This window comes from Oncorhynchus keta, chromosome 10 (assembly GCF_023373465.1).
Source record: "Oncorhynchus keta strain PuntledgeMale-10-30-2019 chromosome 10, Oket_V2, whole genome shotgun sequence".
Lineage (NCBI taxonomy): Eukaryota > Metazoa > Chordata > Actinopteri > Salmoniformes > Salmonidae > Oncorhynchus > Oncorhynchus keta.
Genome location: NC_068430.1, coordinates 57,910,963 through 57,933,058, shown reverse-complemented (window position 1 = coordinate 57,933,058; position 22,096 = coordinate 57,910,963). Strand labels below are relative to the sequence as shown.

Sequence of the window (22,096 nt, the reverse complement as noted above, 5' to 3'; positions counted from 1 at the left end):
AGAATGAAGCAGGTGTTAAACATGGGCTTTGCTAAAGAGAAAGCAGCAGTTGACTGCTCCATTGTCAACACTTATGTGTTTTTAAATAATTTTAAAAGAAAATCTGAGCAGTTAATCTCGCCTTGCATTTTGACTCAAAGTGACCACTGTTCTAGAGTTATCAACGTTTCCCTTTACTGTGGCAATTGTGATCGAATCAGGACAATATTAGCCACTTTCAATGCAAAACAAAACTATGCAAGGGATTTTGTTCAATGCAGAACGCATCGGAGTAGGATTCTACTGCATTAACATGCACTACTTCGCCCATACTCTACACAGACCGGTGCGGCATAAACAATCAGAGCTCCAGTAGGCCTATATGCAAATAGACGGTTTGTTCATATCCTTTGCTGGTTAGTGAGTTATTAGCCCAGTTATAGATCATTTGTAGTTAGTAATAGGGGAGTGATAGAGCACAAAACATATACAGCACCAGTCAAAAGTATGGATACAACTACTCATTCAAGGGTTATTTGTTTGGACTATTTTCTACATTGTAGAATAGTGAAGACATCAAAACTATGAAATAACACATATGGAATCATGTAGTAACCAAAAAAGTGTTAAACAAACCCAAAAAATATTTGAGATTATTCAAAGTAGCCACCCTTGATGACAAATACTTATTGAACCAAGATATTTCATTTTACCATTTTTAATTCATATGTAACAATTTCTAAAAACAGAATTCCACTGACATTATGGAGTATTGTGTGTAGGCCAGTGAAAAAAAATCTCAATTTAATCCATTTTAAATTCAGGTTATAACACAACAACATTTGGAAAAAGTCAAGGGGTGTGAATACTTTCTGAAGGCACTGTATATATCAATATCCTTCAAAATACCATATACAATTGCAGCCACATATATTGTCACCCTTGCACTTTTCTTAAATAATTTCTTATTTATAAATGAAGTTTAAACTGAAGAAAAAAAATGTCTCCACACTTTATTGGATTTTCTACATTTTACAGAATACATTTGTTATTTCTGTAACCTTCAGCTTAAATGTTTCATTTAGAAAATAAAGACAAATGGCATGGATAAAATTATTGGCATCTCGGAGCTAGTACTTGGTTGAACAGCCTTTGGCCAAGCTAACTGCCAACAAATGCTTCTTGTAGCCTCAAATAAGCTTGCTGCACCGTTCTACTGATGACCAAATTAAGCATACCCTCAAAATACCCCCCCCCCCACCCCTACAAAAAAACATGGGGAGGTTTGATAATGTTGTAGGGTTGTTTGCTACCTCTGGTACTGGGGGCCTTGAACGTACACAAGTCATCATGAAATCAGCTGATTATCAAGTGTTTGAGTCCAATGTTCAACCCAGTCCAAAAATAGTTTTTCCATTGAAGATTGTGGGTCTTCCAGCAAGACAACAACCCTGAACACACATCAAATAGCACCCAGGAACGGTTCAAGATGAAACTATCGACTGCTCTGACATGGCCAGCATAGAGTCCAGATTTGAATCACATCCAAAAACCTGTGGTAAGATCTGAAAACATCAGTTGGTTGAAGGCATCCCTCAAACATCGAAACATTTGAGCAGTTTGCTGCTGAATAGTGGGCCAACTTGCCAGTAATGGCTCATTGATGGCTACAATAAATGTTTTTCTCAGTTATCTTGGCCAAAGGCTGTGCAACTAAGTGGTAGCTCCTGGGCACCAATAATTTTGTCCATCTTGCCAATAATTTTGTCCAGAGGGTGGTGCAGACAGCACCACCCTCTGGAGAGCCTTGTCCATGCCTTTATTTTCTAAATTAAAAATAGCCAACTTAAGTTTCCAAAAATAAAATGTGTTGTGCAATGTTTTAACTCCAATAACAAGGTGTGGAGACCAAAAGTGTTTTTCAATTTTAACTTGTTTCAGAAAAAATAGGGAATGATTTAAGAAAAGTGCCAGGGTGCCAATATATTTGGCCACAACTAAGTACCATTAGCTTTTAAAAACTTCAATCCAAACTGATGCTCTCTCTCCACTAGTCTAGGATTCACCATCTTCATCAAATGTTTTCACAATTTATCTGCAGAAAAATCACAAAAACGTCTATCAGTATGCAAATTAGGTAGCTAAATGAACAGTTCTCGTACCGATGCAATTCGGTAGGTTACTGACGAGTAACTCACTATAACGTCTGGCAAGTCCTGATAGACTTCATATAGAAAATACCGGATTTGGAGGTCCTGGGCTGGCGTGGTTACATGTAGTGTGCAGTTGTGAGGCTGGTTGGCAGTGGTGGAAAAAGTATCAAATTGTCATACTTGAGTAAAAGTAAAGAAACCTTAATAGAAAATGAAAAGTCACCCAGTAAAATACTACTTGAGTAAAAGTCTAAAAGTATTTGGTTTAAAATATACCTAAGTATCAAAAGTAAAAGTATAAATAATTTCAAATAGCTTATATTAAGCAAACTAGACGGCATCATTTTATTTAAATGTTTCATTTACAGATAGCCAGGGGCACATTCAAACACAAATTCTTAAATTAAGTATGTGTGTTTAATTAATCCGCCAGATCAGAGGCAGTAGGGATGACCAGATATGGTCTCTTGATAAGTGCGTGAATTGGACCATTTTCCTGACCTGCTAAGCATTGAAATGAATCGTGTACTTTTGGGTGTCAGGGAAAATGTATAGAGTAAAAAGTCAATCGTATTCTTTGGGAATGTAGTTAAATATAAATAGTAAAATAATGTACAAATACCACGAAAAAACGACTTAAGTAGTACTTTAAAGTATTTTTACTTAAGTACTTTACACCACTGCCAGTTGGACGCACCGCCAAATTCTCTAAAACTTAGTTGGAGGCGGCTTATGGTAAAAGAATGATCATTCAATTCTCTGGCAACAGTTCCGGTGGACATTCCTGCAGCTAGCATGCCAATTGCATGCTCCCTCAACTTGAGACATCTGTGGCATTGTGTTGGGTGACAAAACTGCACATTTTAGAGTAGCCTTTTAAAGTCCCCAACACAAGGTGTACCTGTGTAATGATCATGCTGTTTAATCAGCTTCTTGATATGTCACACCTTTTTTTCACCTTTATTTAACCAGGTAGGCCAATTGAGAACAAGTTCTCATTTTCAACTGCAACCTGGCCAAGATAAAGCAAAGCAGTGTGACAAAAACAACAGCACAGTTACACATAACCAAATGTATAGTCAATAACACACTTTAAAAATCTATGTACCGTGTGTGCAAATGTAGAAGAGTAGGGAGGTAAAGGCCATTGATAGGCCATAGAGGCAAAATAATTACCATTTAGCATTAACACTGGAGTAATAAATGTGCAGATGATGGTCGGTGATCTGTTTGTTAACTTGGCTTTCAAAGATTTTAGAAAGGCAGGGCAGGATGGATATAGGTCTATAACAGTTTGGGTCTAGAGTGTCTCCCCCTTTGAAGAGGGGGATGACCACGGCAGCTTTCCAATCTTTGGGGATCTCAGACGATACGAAAGAGAGGTTGAAGAGGCTAGTAATAGGGGTTGCAACATTTTTGGCGGATAATTTTAGAAAGAGAGGGTCCAGATTGTCTAGCCCAGCTGATTTGTAGGGATCAAGATTTTGCAGCTCTTTCAGAACATCAGCCTTCTGGATTTGGGTGAAGGAGAAGTGTGGGGGGTTTGGAGAAGTGTGGGGGGGGTCTTGGGCAAGTTGCTGCAGGGGTGTAGAGCTGTTGGTAGGGTTAGTCAGGTGGATGGATAATCTTGGCAAAGGAGTAATGGTCACTAACAGCGATGTAAACACATTTGAGCACAAAATTAGAGAAATAAGCTTTTGTGCGTATGGAAAATTTCTGGGATCTTATGAAACATGGGACCACTTTACATGTTGCGTTTATATATTTTTTTCAGTGTAGCATGACATTCGTGTGTGTAGTCTTCAATGAAAGACTGCGACAGAGCAGGTAAATATTGAACCGGAATGCAAAACTGTGCTGAAATGTTACTGGTCCTGCAAGCAGTGACTAACGAGATCCACTGGCCCAACGTTTTTACTGGCCAGCGTTGTTAATGTTGGACCCTGCACGCGAAAGACAATAAATGAATGTGCCAGAAAAACAATAGTCTAAGTGGATTGACTCATTGTCACCACATTATATGGGACCTGTAAATTCACGCCCTCTCCCTCAGTGTAAATAAATATGATTGCAACCACAGCGCACACACCCAGATGCCGAGAGGCAGTGTTTCCCTGTCATCGCTCACTTCGTGACTGACAGGCGCCTATCCTATTAATAGATTGCTAGAAGATGCATATTCAGTCACAGTCACTCTAACTCTACCTACATGTACATTGTACCTCAATTACCTCGACCCCCTGTATATAGCCTGTGTGACATATAACATATGATTTGATCTAGCAGGGGAGGCCTCTGCAGACTTATTTTTAAGAAGCCAATTGAAAAGTAGCCTAGTTAAGTGGAAAATGTACACGGCTGAATATGAGTCTGCAAATCATTTGTATAGCCGACAACCGGCGCTAGTGGAAAATACTGGTTGCGTGTGTGTCACTCACCTGGAGCTGTTTCTGTGGTTGAGTTGCGTGTGTGGCAGCAGGCAGCGCTTTGTCCCGAGTGCCCCGGGCTTTGTCGCCGCCCAACGATGTCATCATATACAGTATATACAAAACAATGTATGTACAAAATAGAAAAATCTGGAAGACAGAGAGGGAGGGGGGAGGGGGGGTTGGTGTGTGGGGGGTGGATCAAAATGAATAACGTCACTTACGGTATTTGCCCTATTCACTGCAGGCAGGTATAAGATAAGACAAATAGGTCTGTTGTTATACGTTAGGCCTGGGTTGTTCAAATAGTCCCGATTCCCTTTGTAGTTTCTTCTGAGCTGAAATGCATTCCCTGGTGTGTGTGTGTGTGTGTGTGTATATACTCATGTGTAGCCTGTATCAACCACGTCCCCACATCAACACGGTTGGAGGGATTGTGCAATCCTGAGTGTCGGTTGCAACTGTTGAAACAGTGTATAGTAAATGTGTATTTTGCATTGGTGAAATTATTTTGACGTGATATGAAAGTAGAGGGATTTATCTATGTTTCTAGAACCTTACCATAATTGAGAATCAATTCACATTTAGCTAGATTTGTATTTAGTATTTGACTGTTTTGGCTTAGAGACAAGTCTTTAAACAGAACGTGTTGGGTCCTTGACTATAATGAATAACATTAGGCTCCTTTATTCCATTAATGGGCTAGCTCTAGTGCATTCGTAAAGTACTCAAACCCCTTCACTTTTTCCACATTTTGTTACGTTACAACCTTATTTTAAAATGGATTAAATCATTTTCCCCCCTCATCAATCTACACACAATTCCCCATAATGACAAAGCAAAAACATGGTGATTTTTTCTTCAAATGTATAAAATATATATATATATAATAGTAATTAAAAAATGATATATATATATAATAGAACATTTACATAAGTATTCAGATCCTTTACTCAGTACTTTGTTGAAGCACCTTTGGCAGCGATTTCAGCCTCAATTAGTTTTGGGTATGATGCTAAATCAAATCAAATTTTATTTGTCATATACACATGGTTAGCAGATGTTAATGTAAGTGTAGCGAAATGCTTGTGCTTCTAGTTCCGACAGTACAATAATATCTAACAAGTAATCCAACAATTCCCCAACAACTACCTAATACACACAAATCTAAAGGGGTGAATGAGAATATGTACATGTAAGTATATGGATGAGCGATGGCCGAACAGCAAAAGCAAGGTGCAATAGATGGTATAAAATACATGTGATATGAGTAATGTAAGATATGTAAACATTATTAAAGTGGCATTACTTAGAGTGTATTGTATAAAGTGACTAGTGATCCATTTATTAAAGTGGCCAGTGATTGGGGTTCCACGTCGGCAGCAGCCTCTCTGAGTTAGTGATGGCTGTTTAGCAGTCTGATGGCCTTGAGATAGAAGCTGTTTTTCAGTCTCTCAGTCCTAGCTTTGATGCACCTGTATTGACCTCGCCTTCTGGATGGTAGCGGTGTGAACAGGCAGTGGCTCGGGTGGTTGATGTCCTTGAAGATCTTTTTGGCCTCCTGTGACATCGGGTGCTGTAGGTGTCATGGAAGGCAGGTAGATTGCCCCCGGTAATGCATTGTGTAAACTGCACCACCCTCTGGAGAGCCTTGTGATTGAGGGCGGTGCAGATGCCATACCAGGCGGTGATACAGCCTGACAGGATACTCTCAATTGTGCATCTCTAATAGTTTGTCGGGGATTTGGGTGAATTTCTTCAGCCTCCTGAGGTGTTTTTTATTGAATAGGTTGAAGAGGCGCTGTTGCGCCTTCTTCAGCACACTGTCTGTGTGAGTGGACCATGTCAGTTTGTCTGTGATGTGTACGCCGAGGAACTTAAAACTTTCCACCTTCTCCACCGCTGTCCCATCGATGTGGATAGGGGGGGTGCTCCCTATGCTGTTTCCTGAAGTCCACGATCATCTCCTTTTCCTGACACCACACTCCAAGTGCCCTCGTCGTTGTTGGTAATCAAGCTCACTACTGTCGTGTCACCTGCAAACTCGATGATTGACTTGGAGGCAAGCATGGCCTCGCAGTCGTGGGTGAACAGGGAGTACAGGAGGGGGCTGAGCACGCACCCTTGTAGGGCCCCTGTGTTGAGGGTCAGCAAAGTGGAGACGTTGTTTCCTACCTTCACCACCTGGGGGGGGCGACCCGTCAGAAAGTCAAGGACTCAATTGCACAGGGTGGGGTTGAGACCCAGGGCCTCCAGCTTGATGAGCTTGGAGGTTACTATGGTGTTGAATGCTGAGCTGTAGTCAATGAACAGCATTCTTACATAGGAATTAATTTTGTCCAGATGGGATAGGGCGGTATACCTGTTGGGCGGTATGAAAATTGAAGTGGGTCTCGGGTGGCCGGTAAGGTGGAGGTGATATGATCCTTGACTAGTCTTCTCAAAGCACTTCATGATGACGGATGTGAGGGCTACGGGGCAGTAGTCATTTAGTTCAGTTGTTTTTGCCTTCTTGGATACAGGAACAATGGTAGCCATCTTGAAGCATGTGGGGACAACAGACTGGGATAGGGAGCGATTGAATATGTCCGTAAACACACCCGCCAGCTGGTCTGCACATGCTTTGAGGACACGGCTATGGATGCCGTCTGAGACAGCAGCCTTGCGACGGTTAACATGTTTGAATGTTTTACTCACATAAGCCACGAAGAAGGAGAGGGGCACAGACCTTATTAGCGGGCCACGACGGTGGCACTGTATTATCCTCAAAGCGGGCAAAGAAGGTGTTTAGTTTGTCTGGAACCGTGACGTCAGTGTCCGCGACGTGGCTGGATTTCTTTTTGTAGTCTGTGATTTCCTGTAGACCCTGCCACATACGTCTCGTGTCTGCACCGTTGAATTGCGACTCCACCTTAGCCCAGTACTGGCATTTTGCTTGTTTGATTCCCTTGAGGAGGGAATAACTACACGGTTTATATTCAGACATATTCCCAACCTCTTTCCATGGTTAAATGTGGTGGGTCACACTTTCAGTTTTGCGCGAATTCCGCCATCCAGTTTCTGGTTATGGTAGGTGTTAATAGTCACAGTGGGTACAACATCTCCAACGCACTTCTTTATAAATGCACTCAGTGAGTCAGCGTGTAGGTCAATGTTGTTCTCTGAGGCTGACTGGAACATATTTCAGTCTGCGTGATCAAAACAATCTTGAAATGTGGCTTCCGATTAGTTGGACCAGTGTTTACACACCTGTATTTGGAAAGTTTCTCCCATTCTTCTCTGCTGAGCCTCTCAAGCTCTGTCAGGTTGGATGGGGAGCATTGCTGCACAGCTATTTTCAGGTCTCTCCAGAGATGTTCGATCGATCGGGTTCAAGTCTGGGCTCTGGCTGGGCCAATCAAGGACATTCAGAGACTTGCCACGAAGCAACTCCTAGGTTTTCTTGGCTGTGTGCTTAGGGTCGTTGTTCTGTTGTAAGGTGAACCCTCGCCCCAATCCGAGGTCCTGAGCACTCTGAAGTAGGTTTTCATAGAGGATCTCTTTGTACTTTGCGCCGTTCATCTTTCCCTCAAACCTGACTAGTCTCCCAGTCCCCGAAAAACATCCCCACGGCATGATGCTGTCACCACCATGCTTCACCATAGGGATGGTATTGGCTAGGTTATGAGCAGTGCCTGGTTTCTCCAGACGTGACGCTAGGCATTCAGGCCAAAGAGTTCAATCTTGGTTTCGTCAGACCAGAGAATCTTGTTTCTCACGGTTTGAGAGTCCTTTAGGTGACCTTTTGGCAAACTCCATGTGGGCAGACATATGCCTTTTACTGAGGAGTGGCTTCTGTCTGGCCACTCTACCATAAAGGCTTGATTGGTGGAGTGCTGCAGAGATGGTTGTCCTTCTGGAAAGTTCTCCCATCGCCACAGAGAAACTCTGGAGATCTGTCAGAGTGACCATCGGGTTGTTGGTCACCTCTCTGACCAAGGCCCTTCTCCCCCAATTGTTCAGTTTGGTCAAGCGGCCAGCTCTAGGAAGAGTCTTGGTGGTTCCAAACTTCTTCAATTGAAGAATGATGGAGGCCACTGTGTTCTTGGGGACAATCAATGTCGCAGAAATATTTTGATGCCCTTCCCCAGATCTGAGCCTTGAAACAATCCTGTCTCAGAGCTATACAGACAATTCCTTCGACCTCATGGCTTGGTTTTTGCTCTGACATGCACTGTCAACTGTGGGACCTTATATAGAGAGGTGTGTGCCTTTCCAAATCATGTCCAATCAATTGAATTTACCACAGGCTTACTCCAATCAAGTTGTAGATCAATGGAAACAGGATGTGCATGTGCTCAATTTCAAGTCTCATAGCAAAGGGTCTGAATACTTATGTAAATACATATATATACACACATTTGCAAAAAATCATTATGGGGTAGTGTGTGTAAATTGATGAGGGAAAAAAAGTATTTAAATCAATTTTGGATAAGGTACCAAAATGTGGAAAAAGATAAGGTACCAAAATGTACCAAAATGTGGAAAAAGTCAAGGGGTCTGAATACTTTGAATGCACTGTATGCACACGTCCAAAACTACAATATATAAACTGAGAAGATCACACATTACTCTGCCTGGTTCATATCTGAGGACAATGCAGCTGCAGGTCAGTGGCGAAGTGACCATAGCTGCCATTGGCAACTTCCAGTAATGCAACAATAAACACGGGCTCGATTATTGATCTGTTGCTGAGATGACAGCAGCATCAACATTAGGTTGACTTTGCGAAGGCAATACACTACCGAAAAGACAGCCAGGGCCTATATTTTTTTTTTGTTTACAAATCTCATTTGAGCGCATTCCCATGCAATACAATGTAATGAGATATTGTGTCAACTCGACAGAGATTTCCCTGCTGTTGTCCAATAATACAAGTTACCGCAGCTACAGAGATTGGCATCATCCTCTAGCTGGTTACTCATAAAACCTTTTTCATCTACACAATATATGACAAACACACTCGAATAGTAAACATGCATAAATGTTTATATAACACTGGTATAGAATCCGTCAAATGTGTGCAAACAATAGACTAAAGTGTTATGGATAGCTTGCCATAATATTTAGCTAAGTTATAATTAATGATAAATAACGCATGCCTTTATATGACATTTACAATCACTTAACTGTTTAATTGTCTTGACACTTTTGATAATGTTTTTAACTGAAATGTAACGGCGCGCGTTTCAAATATACCACTGGCGTGGATTTTAGTCCTACTGTAAATTACAAATAATACACAAAAGTGACCGACAGTGGGACCCCTTTGTCCTAGCTAGCGAAGTATCTAGCTAACGTTAGCTAGTTAGCGATGCAGTTTAGGCAATCTACGGCAGATAAGATACCAAAACACGACGGGCTGACATTCCTGCTCACACGTTGAATGTTTAACGTTACTAACGGGGGTTCTTCCCAAGGGTCAATCATAAACAGCCGTTCTTCGGGTATCATAACATGCTAGCTAACCACAAAGCTTTATCAATTCTAACGAAAATGGCCACACAGCACACAATCCAACCCCCGACATTATTTGTCGGGAAAAAGCCAAAAGAAAATAACGAAATAAAGACTGAAAAGCTGGTGTAAACAGGTAAATGCATCGGTGACATTACACTTCAAGAGGGACAAGACTATGCAAGGGTTCAAATTGGCTCAAGTATAAAGAAAAACATTGAGCGCCTGAACGAGATTTGCTTTTTATTACCTGCTAACACGATTCACTCAGCCAGCACAAGGTCACGTGATATACGGCGTTGCTGTAGTCGCTCTCCTCTGTGGTCGTGAGAGACAACTGCGCAGACGCGCGTGTTTCGTCCTCTTGGGGTCATTGACATTCACAACAAGCGATCGATTCGACAGTCTTTAATACAATTTTTAAATATTTTTTTATAGCCAGGGCCACCTATGTACACTTGGAATAATTGGTCAGTAACACTTATTAGCTTATGTAGCTCGTGACAGAAACCCTGTCTGTGCAATTAATTGAACTTCATAATGTACTGTAGGACTTACCAGAAGATACAGATCCTATCATTATGCTTGTTTACACTGAGCTGCAATGGGGTTTGAACGCAATCATGGTAAGATTTATCTCTTGAAAACCCTTCTCTGTTTGTAGGGTTTTCAGCCCTTACATTCACCCACTATTGGCTTCATGTGAACTACAATTCCGACACTGTGTTTTTATTTTCAGAAACGTCAATAATCATCCATTTCAAACGGGTTTTCAAAACATATGCTGATATGCCCCTTATCTTAAAAAAAGGTTTCACTCCAGATACAAACGTATACATACGAACAACAACTTACAGACACACAAAAAATAACATCTCATCTGCCCAGATCTGCATGCTCATACCCCTATCCCTAGCGCCTGCGTTATTGTTTGCCACTTGGCCTTAAACTGTACCAATTCATTTTTCTTGGTCACTCATGCTCTTTATCTTTAATATCAGCGAGAAATAATCTTTCAAATACAAAATCTACACTTACTGTGCAATTTTGCACAGATCCACATGGCTGTACGTGTGTGCCTACCTGGTGCCTCCAGATATTTGTGAAGCAAACTTCTCCAATGACATCATCACGTTGCACCACTCTGTACAAAAGGTGAAAGAAAATGCAGCACCTGTCCCTACTCAATTCTAGTGCATATTAGAGTATCCTAGCATCCCTATAGCATCCTAGACCAAACTCAAACTGATATCGTCATTTATTATAGTATATTTTTAGTTTTTCTCATAACATATTTTCTCATTTCTATTTATTTACACGTGTTTTCATTTCTTGTTGTATACGTATTTTTGTGTTCTTCAAAGTCTTCCTCAAACAATTGCTGCAACCGAAGCAGAGAATTTGAGAAGAAACATAGGCTTTTTAAAAGGTGCAGTCTTGGTTCAGTAGCCAGTCCCTGGACTGCTAAACTAGTTTTTCCAAATGTGTCCCCTACCCATGGGACATTCATTTGTCCTGAGTGCCTCGCACTCCTACACAGTAAAACGGTGCCATGTGAGAGGAAGCGTATATGGCCATCTGCCACTCCTGTACATGTCAGTAAAATGTAAAAGGCCACCAAATGTAATAATATCGAATAAAAACACACATTCGAAGGAGCATGTTACAAACTGGACTTTGGCTATGTGTAGGAACACTTTGTAGAGATGATCATTCAATTAAACAACTGCATTCCTTATATTGCCATTGCATTTCTTCATGGAAATTGTAAACGCATAGATTATTACCTGTTGGAAAGAACCGAGACAATCCAGCCAGACTACAGACTACAGACTACAGACTACAGACTACACGGGGAGATTCATCTTTTCTATCATGTCATCCACCATTGCCTCTGTGGCTGTGACAGTGAGCATCAGAATTGGGCAACAAGCTATTAAGATGACCCTGACGGCAGGCACCTTCAAATATGTCTCCCTTAAGGATTCGCCCCTGTGATGCAGTTAAATTGTTTAACAATTACATCTCTCCAATGTTGTTTTTAAGTGTGATGTATGATTTAGCTGTTGGGCTCTCCTTTTTATGTTTGTGTGCGTACATACAGTATTACCGGTTATCTGAAACCAGTGTTACTTTGGTGAAACCCATTGCATTAATAGTAATAAAGAATGGTATGTTATTGAAAGATGTCACATGCTTAGGTATAGTTCTCTGCAGGGGTGGGAATTAGGGTGTCAAAGAATGTGTTAAGTGTTTACAGTTACTGCATGTACTTGAGTTGCATGGTGTGCTTGCAAGAGACAAATGACATCAATATGTTTATTTTATTTTTTTACTCTAAATGTCATGCAGTGCACCTTGTCCACGGCCAGGAGGCAAATCATGTCCTTGATGGTCCTCAGCCAGGACCACCACTGGTCGATGAACAGGCTTTCAGGAGAGATAAAGATCAGCTGCACCGGACCATCAGGAATTCCTGCCCAAAGAATAGACAAAACAAGTAGATGTGATCGATAGATAGATCGATACAGATGTATTGTTGGATCTTACTCTGTGCAGTGTCCTTTGTCATGTCACCATGAATGGCAGCAGCAGACACTCCAAGGACCGTGTTGTTCTCCAGGTTGAAGCTGATTAGTAATTGCACAAAATCACCTTTGATTGTAAATGCAATCATCCGGTAGTGACGTGTAGATGGAAAGTTTGTGCAGTAATATGGATCTGATTTCCTGTCTACTTTAAGATACTTCTCTTTTACTGCGGCTCTTTAATTATTTGTTACTTTTATTTTTTATTTTTTTTTGTGGTATTTTTCTTAAAACATTGTTATTTAAGGGCTTGTAATGTGTTGTATTCGGTGCATGTGACAAATACAATTTGATTTGATTTGAAATATGTTTAATTTCATGGCATATAGAAATGTTGTCATAAATCATGTCTGATGTACATTCCTCTATACAACATGTGCTCACCTTTTCCATTAATGGGCCAAAAAGCCCAAAACATGCACTGTTGCAGTAGCCAGTTAGCAAGATTGCACAGACACTTTAGCCATTTAAGAGGTTCCTCAAGACTTCTTTTTGTTGTAGTCTGAGCATGTATATCTTGGAGAATGCTATTAAATTCTTCCTCTTACATTCCATTGTCGTATGTCTTTTCTAAACATTTTTGTGTGGATACAGGACCCATTGTGCTACAAATGCTACAGCAAGTGTATATTTTTATTGAAGTACATTTTTCCTCGCTAATATGAAAGATATGCTCCTTATGTCTCCAAAACAGTAGTGCAAGCGATGCGTGTTAACGTTGAGACAGAGTGTCAGGACTCTTAACGAAAGAGCACCCCCTTAAAGAAGATACTACAGTCAATAGGCGCTTAAGCAGTTGGCTTCTATGAATGGGTAGGTTACATCAAAGACATCTTGGAGCTAACGCAAGATATAGATCGGAAAACATACCTCAATGCAGTGATGGGATATGCCATTGTACTCCAAATTGTACCTTTATCCACACTTATACATCAAGAAGATTGAACTACTACCAGTTTTCTATGAAAACTCCCATTTTCATCCTCATGCTAGCTAGCAGTAGCCACAGCAGCCATTTTGGTATGAAGATGGAGCTGCAGTAGACAGCAACCGTTTTACGGGCTCCTGGCCAATTATGCTATTTTGTGTGTATTTTTATGCTGACCTTTAACTTTTCTTGTAAATAATATTTCCGCCATCATTTCCTATGACAGGAAACAGCTTTCGGACATCCGAACAGCGATCACTAACCTCAATTTGGATGAAGATTTCTACTTCAGCGAGTCGGCAGCTGTGGATGTACTGCTTATTCCAGACCAGGCCCTAATCCCGGGACTTGAAAGAGGAAGAGACGGCGCATGAGAGGCAAACAAGAGGGCTGCCTGACAAGACTACGTTGGCGAGTAATTAAACACCCTCTACCCTCCGTTCTATTGGCGAACGTACAATCACTAGAGAACAAACTGGAAGAGCTTCGTTCTTGACTAATATTCTATTTTTCTCAGAGTCGTGGCTGAACAAGAACATGGATAATATTTACTTCTAGATGGTTTTTCTATGCATTGTCAATACCAAATGGCAGATTTGGGTAAGGTTAATGGGGGAGGTGTGTGTCTCTTTGTTAACAACAGCTGGTGCGCAACCAAAAACAACAGTGTATCTGCATGGAGAGAGTCTCCTTGATGTATGGGGGAAAGGTGTGTTTATCCCCAGGACACACCCAAGCCCAGGTGTGTCCCATTTCGCTGACAACTCTCCCAGCTCCGCCCACCGACATCCTATTAAGGGAAACAAGAGCAGAGAGAAAGAATTTGGCAGACCGAGTGGGAGGGTCGTCACAATATCCCAACCAGAACCGAGCCATCAAAGAGTCACAATTCCAATACAGGACTAACATTGAATGCTACTACTCCGACTGTGGCGCTCGTCGGATTGCAAATTATCATGGCTTTCAAAGGGAAACCAAGCCGCAAGCTGCCCAGTTACACAAGCCTACCAGACAGCATAAATTCATTTTATGCTCGTTTCGAGGCAAGCAATACTAACCCATGAATGAGAACACCAGCTGTTCCGGACAACTGTGAAGTATCTTTACCAACATTTTCAACCTCTACCTGACGCAGTCTGTAATACCTACATGTTTCAAGCAGATCACCTTAGTCCCTGTGCCCAAGAACACCAAGGTAACCTGTCTGCACTCCACACTGCCCTCTCCCACCTGGAAAATAGAAACACCTATGTGAGAATGCTGTTTATTGACTAATAGCTCAGCATTCAACACTACAGTGCCCTCCAAGGTCATCACTAAGCTCAGGACCCTGGTACTGAACATCTCCCTCTACAACTGGATCCTGGACGGTCCGACCTCAAGTTGAGAGGGTAGGCAACAACACATCCGCCATGCTGAACCTCAACATGGGGGCCCCTTCTGCTTAGCCACGCACGACTCAAACACCATCATTAAGTTTGCTGACGACACAGCGGTGGTTGGCCTGAACACCGACAATGATGAGACAGCCTAGCAGAACAACCTCTCCCTCAACGTCAGCAAGACAAAGGAGCTGATCGTGGACTACAGGAAAGGAAGGGTGGGGCACGGCCCCCTCCACATCGACGTAGCTGTAGTAGAGCGGGGCGAGAGCCTCGGTGTCCACATCCCTAAGGAATGATTATGGTCCACACACATCAATAGTCCACACACATCAATACTGTTGTGAAAAGGGCACAACAACACCTCTTCCCCCTCAGGAGGCTGAAAAGATTTGACATGGGCCCTCAGATCCTCCAAAAATTATACAGCTGCACCCCACTCCTCAGTAAAAGGCACATGACAGCCCGCTTGGAGTTTGCCAAAAGGCACCTAAAGGCTCTCAGACCTGATGAAACCAAGAATCAACTCGAGAGAAAGATGAACAGAGTCTAGTACAGAGAGATCCTTGATGAAAACCTGCTCCAGAGCACTCAGGACCTCAGACTCAGGCAAAGGTTCACCTTCCAACAGGACAACGACCCTAAGCACACAGGCAAGACAACGCAGGAGTGGCTTCGGGACAAGTCTCTGAATGTCGTTGAGTGGCCAAGCCAGAGCCCAGACTTGACCTCGATCAAACATCTCTGGAGAGATCTGAAAATAGCTGTACAGTAAAACTCTGCATCCAACCTGACAGAGCTTGAGAGAATCTGCAGAGAAAAATGGGAGAAACTTCCCAAATACAGGTGTGCCAGCTTATAGTGTCATACCCAAGAAGATTTGACGCTGTAATTGCTGTCAAAGGTGCTTCAACAAAGTACTGAGTAAAGTGTCTGAATACTTATGCATATTTCATTTTTTGAAATGTATATACATTTGCAAACATTTCAAAAAACCTGTTTTTTACTTTGTCATAATGGGGTATTGTGTGTAGCTTGATGAGGAAGAAAAAAAACAATTTAATCAATTTTAGAGTAAGGTTGGAACCTAAAGAAATGGAAATATAGATGAATTCTTTCAGAAGGCACTGTATATCACTGGGGCCGAGCTCCCTGCCATTCCAGGACATCTATATTAGGCTGTGTCAGAGGAAGGCCATAAAAATGGTCAAAGACTCCAGCCTCCCAAGTCATAGACTGTTTTCTCTGCTACCCCATGGCAAGCTGTACCAATGCACCAAGTCTGGAACCAACAGGACCCTGAACAGCTTTCACCCCCAAGCCCTATGACTGCTAAATAGTTAGTCCGGGTAAACTATTGGTTAACTATTTAACTATTTGCATCTCAACTTTTTTGCACTAACTCTTTTGACTCATCACATACTCTACTGTTTATTATCTATCCTCTTGCCTAGTCACTTTACATGTACATATAGTGCCTTCAGAAAGTATACCCCTTGACTTATTCCACATTTTGTTGTGTTAGAGCCTGAATTCAAAATGTATTAAATAGATTTTTTTCTGACCCATCTCACACAATATTCCATGATAGTAATGTGAAAACATGTTTTTCAAAATTTTTGCAAATGTATTGAAAATCTAATTTACATAAGTATTCACACCCCTGAGTCAACACATGATAGAATCACCTTCGGCAGCGATTACAGCTGTGAGTCTTCCTGGATAAGCCTCTAAGAGCTATCCACACCTGAATTGTTCAATATTTGCACATTATTCTTTATACAATTATTCAAACTCTGTCAAGTTCATTGTTGATCATTGCTAGACAGCCATTTTCAAGTTTTGCCATAGATTTTCAAGACAAAATTATAATTCAATGTCATCTTGGTTAGCAACTCCAGTGTATATTTTGCCTGGTGTTTTAGGTTATTGTCCTGCTGAAAGGTGAATTTGTCTCCCAGTGTCTGTTGAAAAGCAGACTGAACCAGCTTTTCCTCTAGGATTTTGCCTGTGCTTAGTTCTCTTCCGATTATTTTTTTTTGTTATAAAAAAACCTAGTCCTTGCCGATGACAAACATACCCATAACATGACACAGTCACCACCATGATTGAAAACAGGAAGAGTGGTACTCAGTGATGTGTTGTGTTAGATATGTATTCAGAACATAGTTTGCAGTTTTACTTTAGTGCCTTTTTGCAAACAGGAATATATTTATTCTGAACATACTTCCTTATTTTCACAATTAATTAGGTCAGTATTGTGGAGTAACTAGAAGGTTGTTTTCTCAGTTTTCTCCTATCACAGCCATTAAACTCTGTAACTGTTTTAAAGTCACCATTGGCCTCATGGTGAAATCCCTGAGTGGTTACCTTCCTCTCCGGCAACCGAGTAAGGAAGGGCGCCTGTATCTTTCAGCCTCATATTGATACACCATCCAAAGTGTAATTTAAAACTTCACCATGCTCAAAGGGATATTCAAGGTCTGCTTTTTTAGGGGCCCTTCTTTAAAACCTCCCTGGTCTTTGTGGTTGAATCTGTGTTTGAAATTCACTGCTCGACCAAGAGGCCTTACAGATAATTATATGTGTATAAATAAGCATTTTGCAACACTATAAGCATTTCGCTACACTCGCAATAACATCTGCTAACCATCTGTACGTGACCAATAAAATTTGATTTGATTTGGGTGTAGGGTACAGAGATGAGGTAGTCATTCAAAAATCATGTTAAACACAGTCCATGCAACTTATTGTGACTTAAGCAAATGTTTTATTCCCGAACTTACTTAGGCTTGCCATAACAAATGGATTGAATACTTATTGACTCAAGACATTTCAGCTTTTCATTTTAAATTAATAAACTAAAAGAATCTGTGACACAAAATCTCAATTTAATCCATTTTCAATTCAGGCTATATATAACACAACAAAATGTGGAAAATGTAAAGAAGTGTGAATACTTTCTGAAGGCATTGTATCTACACTGAACAAAAACATAAATACAACATGTTTCATGATCTGAAATAAAAAATCCCAGAAATTTTTCATATACACAAAAAGCTAATTTCTCTCACATTTAGTGCACACATTTGTTTACATCCCTGTTAGTGAGCATTTCACCTTTGCCAAGATAATACATCCACCTGACAGGGGTGGCATATAATGAAGATGATTAAACAGCAGGATCATTACACAAGTGCACCTTGTGTTGGGGATAATAAAAGGCCACTCCAAAGATGTCTCAAGTTTTGAGGGAGTGTGAAATTGGCATGCTGACTGCAGGAATGTCCACAGGGGCTTTGAACTGAATGTTAATTTCTCTACCATATGCTGCCTCAAACGTCTTTTTAGAGAATTTGGCAGTACATCCAACCAGCCTCACAACCACAGAGCAGGTGTAACCACACCAGCCCAGGATCTCCACATACGGCTCCTTCACCTGCGGGATCGTCTGAGGTGGGAGGGGAGGAATTCATTCTGATTGGCTAGCTCACAAGTGGGTGGGATATGTCCTCCAGGGTCCACTCGTGGCTGCACCCCTGCCCAGTCATGTGAAATCCATAGATTTGGGCCAAATGAATATATTTCAATGGATTGATTTCCTTATATGAACTGTAAATCAGTAAAATATTTTCAATTGTTGCATGTTGTGTATATCATTTTGTTCAGTAAATACTGGAGATATAGTACAAGTCAAAAAGTACCAGTCACAAGTTTGGACTCACCAACTCATTCAAGGGTTTTTCTTTATATTTACTGTTTTCTACATTGTAGAATAATAGTGAAGACATCAAAACTATGAAATAACACATATGGAATCATGTAGTGACCAAACAATTGTTAAACAAATATATTTGAGATTCTTCAGTATCCACCCTTTGCCTTGATTAAAGCTTTGCACACTCTTGGCATTCTCTCAACCAGCTTCACCTGGAATGCTTTTCCAACAGTCTTGAAGGAGTTCTCACATATGCTAATCACTTGTTGGCTGCTTTTTTCTTCACTCTGCGGTCCAACTCATCACAAACCATCTCAATTGGGTTGAAGCCAGGTCATCTAATGCAGCACTCCATCACTGTTCTTCTTGGTCAAATAGGCCTTAGACAGCCTGGAGGTGTGTTGGATCATTGTCCTGTTGAAAAACAAATGATAGTCACACTAAGCGCAAACCAGATGGGATGGCGTATCACTGCAAAATGCTGTGGTAGCTGTGCTGGTTAATTGTGCCTTGAATTCTAAATAAATCACTGACAGTGTCACCAGTAAAGCACCCCCACACCTTTTCCTACATGCTTCACGGTGGGAACCACACATGCAGAGATAATTGGTTCACCTACTCTGCATCTCACAAAGACACAGCGGTTGGAACCAGAAATCTCAAATTTGGACTCAACAGAACAAAGGACAAACTTCCACATGTCTAATGTCCATTGCTCATGTATCTTGGCCCAAGCAAGTCTATTTTTATTGGTGTCCTTTAGTAGTAGTTTCGTTGCAGCAATTTGACCACGAAGGCCTGCTTCACGCAGTCTCCTCTGAACAGTTGATGTTGAGATGTGTCTGTTACTTGAACTCTATGAAACATTTATTTGGGCTCCAATCTGAGCTGCAGTTAACTCTAATTAACTCTGGGTCTTCCTTTCCTGTGGCGATCCTCATGAGATCCAATTTCAACATAGCGCTTGATGGTTTTGGTGACTAGACTTGAAGAAACTTCAAAAGTTCTTGAAATTTTCTGCATTGACTGTCCTTCTTGTCTTAAAGTAATGATGGACTGTCATTTCTCTATGCTTATTTGAGCTGTTCATGCCATAACGTGGACTTGGTCTTTTACCAAATAGGGCTATCTTCTGTATACCACCCTACCTTGTCAAAACACAACTGATTGGCTCAATCGGATTAAGAAGGAAAGAAATTCCACAATGAACTTTTCACAAAGTACACCTGTTAATTGAAATGCATTCCAGGTTACTACCTCCTCAAGCTGGTTGAGAGAATGCCAAGAGTGTTCAAAGCTGTTGTTTCATAGTTTTGATGTCTTCACTATTATTCTACAATGTAGAAAATAGTAAAGATAAAGAAAAACCCTGCAATCAGTAAATGTGTCCAAACTTTTTACTGGTACTGTATATCAAGATACTTTTGAACCTCTATAGCTGACTCTGCTGGTGGAAAACAGTAAATGCACTGAAGCGTACAGATTCCTCTCCTTTCCTGCCTAAGCAAGTTCTGTCTGACTCTGGCATCATAACTGGGAAGAATGGGATAAGTTGCGCTTTTAATCATCATTTTATCTTGGCAGGTTTTTAATTTGAGAGAAACAGTGTCAATTGACTACTCTTCCCTCTGCCAGCCTCTAGCTGACTCGGCGGTTAACCCGTCAACCTCTAGTCAATCTTTGTTTTCATTTTAACAATTTACTATCTGTGATGTGCTAGATGCCTTGCTTAAGATTGATGTAAAAAGAAAATCAACTGCAGCTGATATATGCTTGATCCAATTTGCTGCAGCTCTCTGCCCCAGATTGCTGAATTTTATAAATCATATTTTTTACCTGACGATTACAGTATATCTAGTACTATCCCCAAGGTTTGAAAGGCGTCCAATGCACTCCCCCTTCACAAAGGTGGTGACCCTTGTGAACTAAATAATTATCGTCCTATTTCTAAACTTTCTTGCCTAGCTAAAATATTAGAATCTTTGATTAATTCTCAGCTAAGAACTTTCTTATCATTGAAATGTATTCTTAATGTACATCAGTCGGGTTTTTAGACCAGGTCATCGCACTATCTCTGCTGCATCCCTAGTTATAAATTATGTGGATAAAAGGCAACATTGTGCTGCCCTCTTCATTGACCTGTCAAAGGCTTTCAATACTGTTGATCACTCACTGATAATCAGAGGCTGGTTTAAAAATGACTTGACATACCGTATGGTACTCAATGTATATCTACTGATGGTGTTAAATCAGGTTTCCTGGATATTACAAAATGTGTTCCACAGAAGTCAATTCTGGGTCCTGTACTTTTTACTGTTTACATGAACAATATCGACTAATCTGTAAAAAATTGTAACCTGCACTTGTATGGCGATGACACTGTTGTGTATGCTATTGCCCCAACCGTCGACCAGGCTCTAACTGAACTAGTCTGCATTCATTATATTACAGAAAAACTTTTATTGACCTGAAATTAGTAATGAATACAGGTAAATCTAAATACAGTATATGCTGTTCTCTAGAGCTCATAAAAATAAGTCTGATGATTTAAGCATGCTGTTGAAGTCGGAAGTTTACATACACTTAGGTTGGAGTCATTAAAACCTTTTTAAACACTCCACAAATTTCTTGTTAACAAACTATAGTTTTGGCAAATCGCTTAGGACATCTACTTTGTGCATGACACAAAGTTGTTTACATACAGATTATTTCACTTAAAATCCACTGTATCACAATTCCAGTGGGTCAGAGGTTTATATACACTAAGTTGACTGTGCCTTTAAACAGCTTTGAAAATTCCAGAAAATGATGACATGGCTTTAGAAGCTTCTGATTGGCTAATTGACATCATTTGAGTCAATTGGAGGTGTACCTGTGGAAGTATTTCAAGGCCTACCTTAAAACTCAGTGCCTCATTACCTGACATCATGGGAAAATCTAAAGAAATCTGCCAAGAAAAATTGCTACAAAAAAATTGTAGACCTCCACAAGTCTGGTTCATCCTTGGGAGCAATTTCCAAACGCCTGAAGATACCACGTTCATCTGTACAAACAATAGTACGCAAGTATAAACATCATGGGACCACGCAACCGCTCAGAAAGGAGACGCATTCTGTCTCATGGAGATTAATGTACTTTGGTGTGAAAAATGCCAATCAATCCCAGAACAACAGGAAAAGACCCTGTGAAGATGCTGGAGGAAACAGATACAAAAGTATTGCTATCCACAGTAAAATGAGTCCTATACCGACATAACCTGAAAGGCCGCTCAGCAAGGAGGAAGCCACTGCTCCAAAACCGTCAGACTACAGTTTGCAACTGCACATGGGGACAAAGATCTTACTTTTTGGAGAAATGTCCTCTGGTCTGATGAAACAAAAATAGAACTGTTTGGCCATAATGACCATCGTTATGTTTGGAGGTCAA

At 40.9% G+C, this 22,096-nt stretch overlaps 1 protein-coding gene across 2 annotated transcripts in view; it reads right to left on the bottom strand.

Annotated features, from left to right (window-relative positions):
- LOC118389035 (ubiquitin-associated protein 2-like) overlaps nucleotides 1–10,431 on the bottom strand; it is a 47,365-nt gene extending 36,934 nt beyond the window's left edge. For both annotated transcript variants that reach the window (XM_035778729.2, XM_035778730.2), the window contains exons 1-2: nucleotides 10,305–10,431; nucleotides 4,571–4,708 (exon numbers count right to left, since the gene is read on the bottom strand). In XM_035778729.2, the coding sequence (XP_035634622.1) occupies nucleotides 4,571–4,666 (96 nt within the window). In that variant the 5' untranslated portion in view covers nucleotides 4,667–4,708; nucleotides 10,305–10,431. The remainder of the gene's footprint in view (nucleotides 1–4,570; nucleotides 4,709–10,304) is intronic.
- Nucleotides 10,432–22,096: the final 11,665 nt, after the last annotated feature.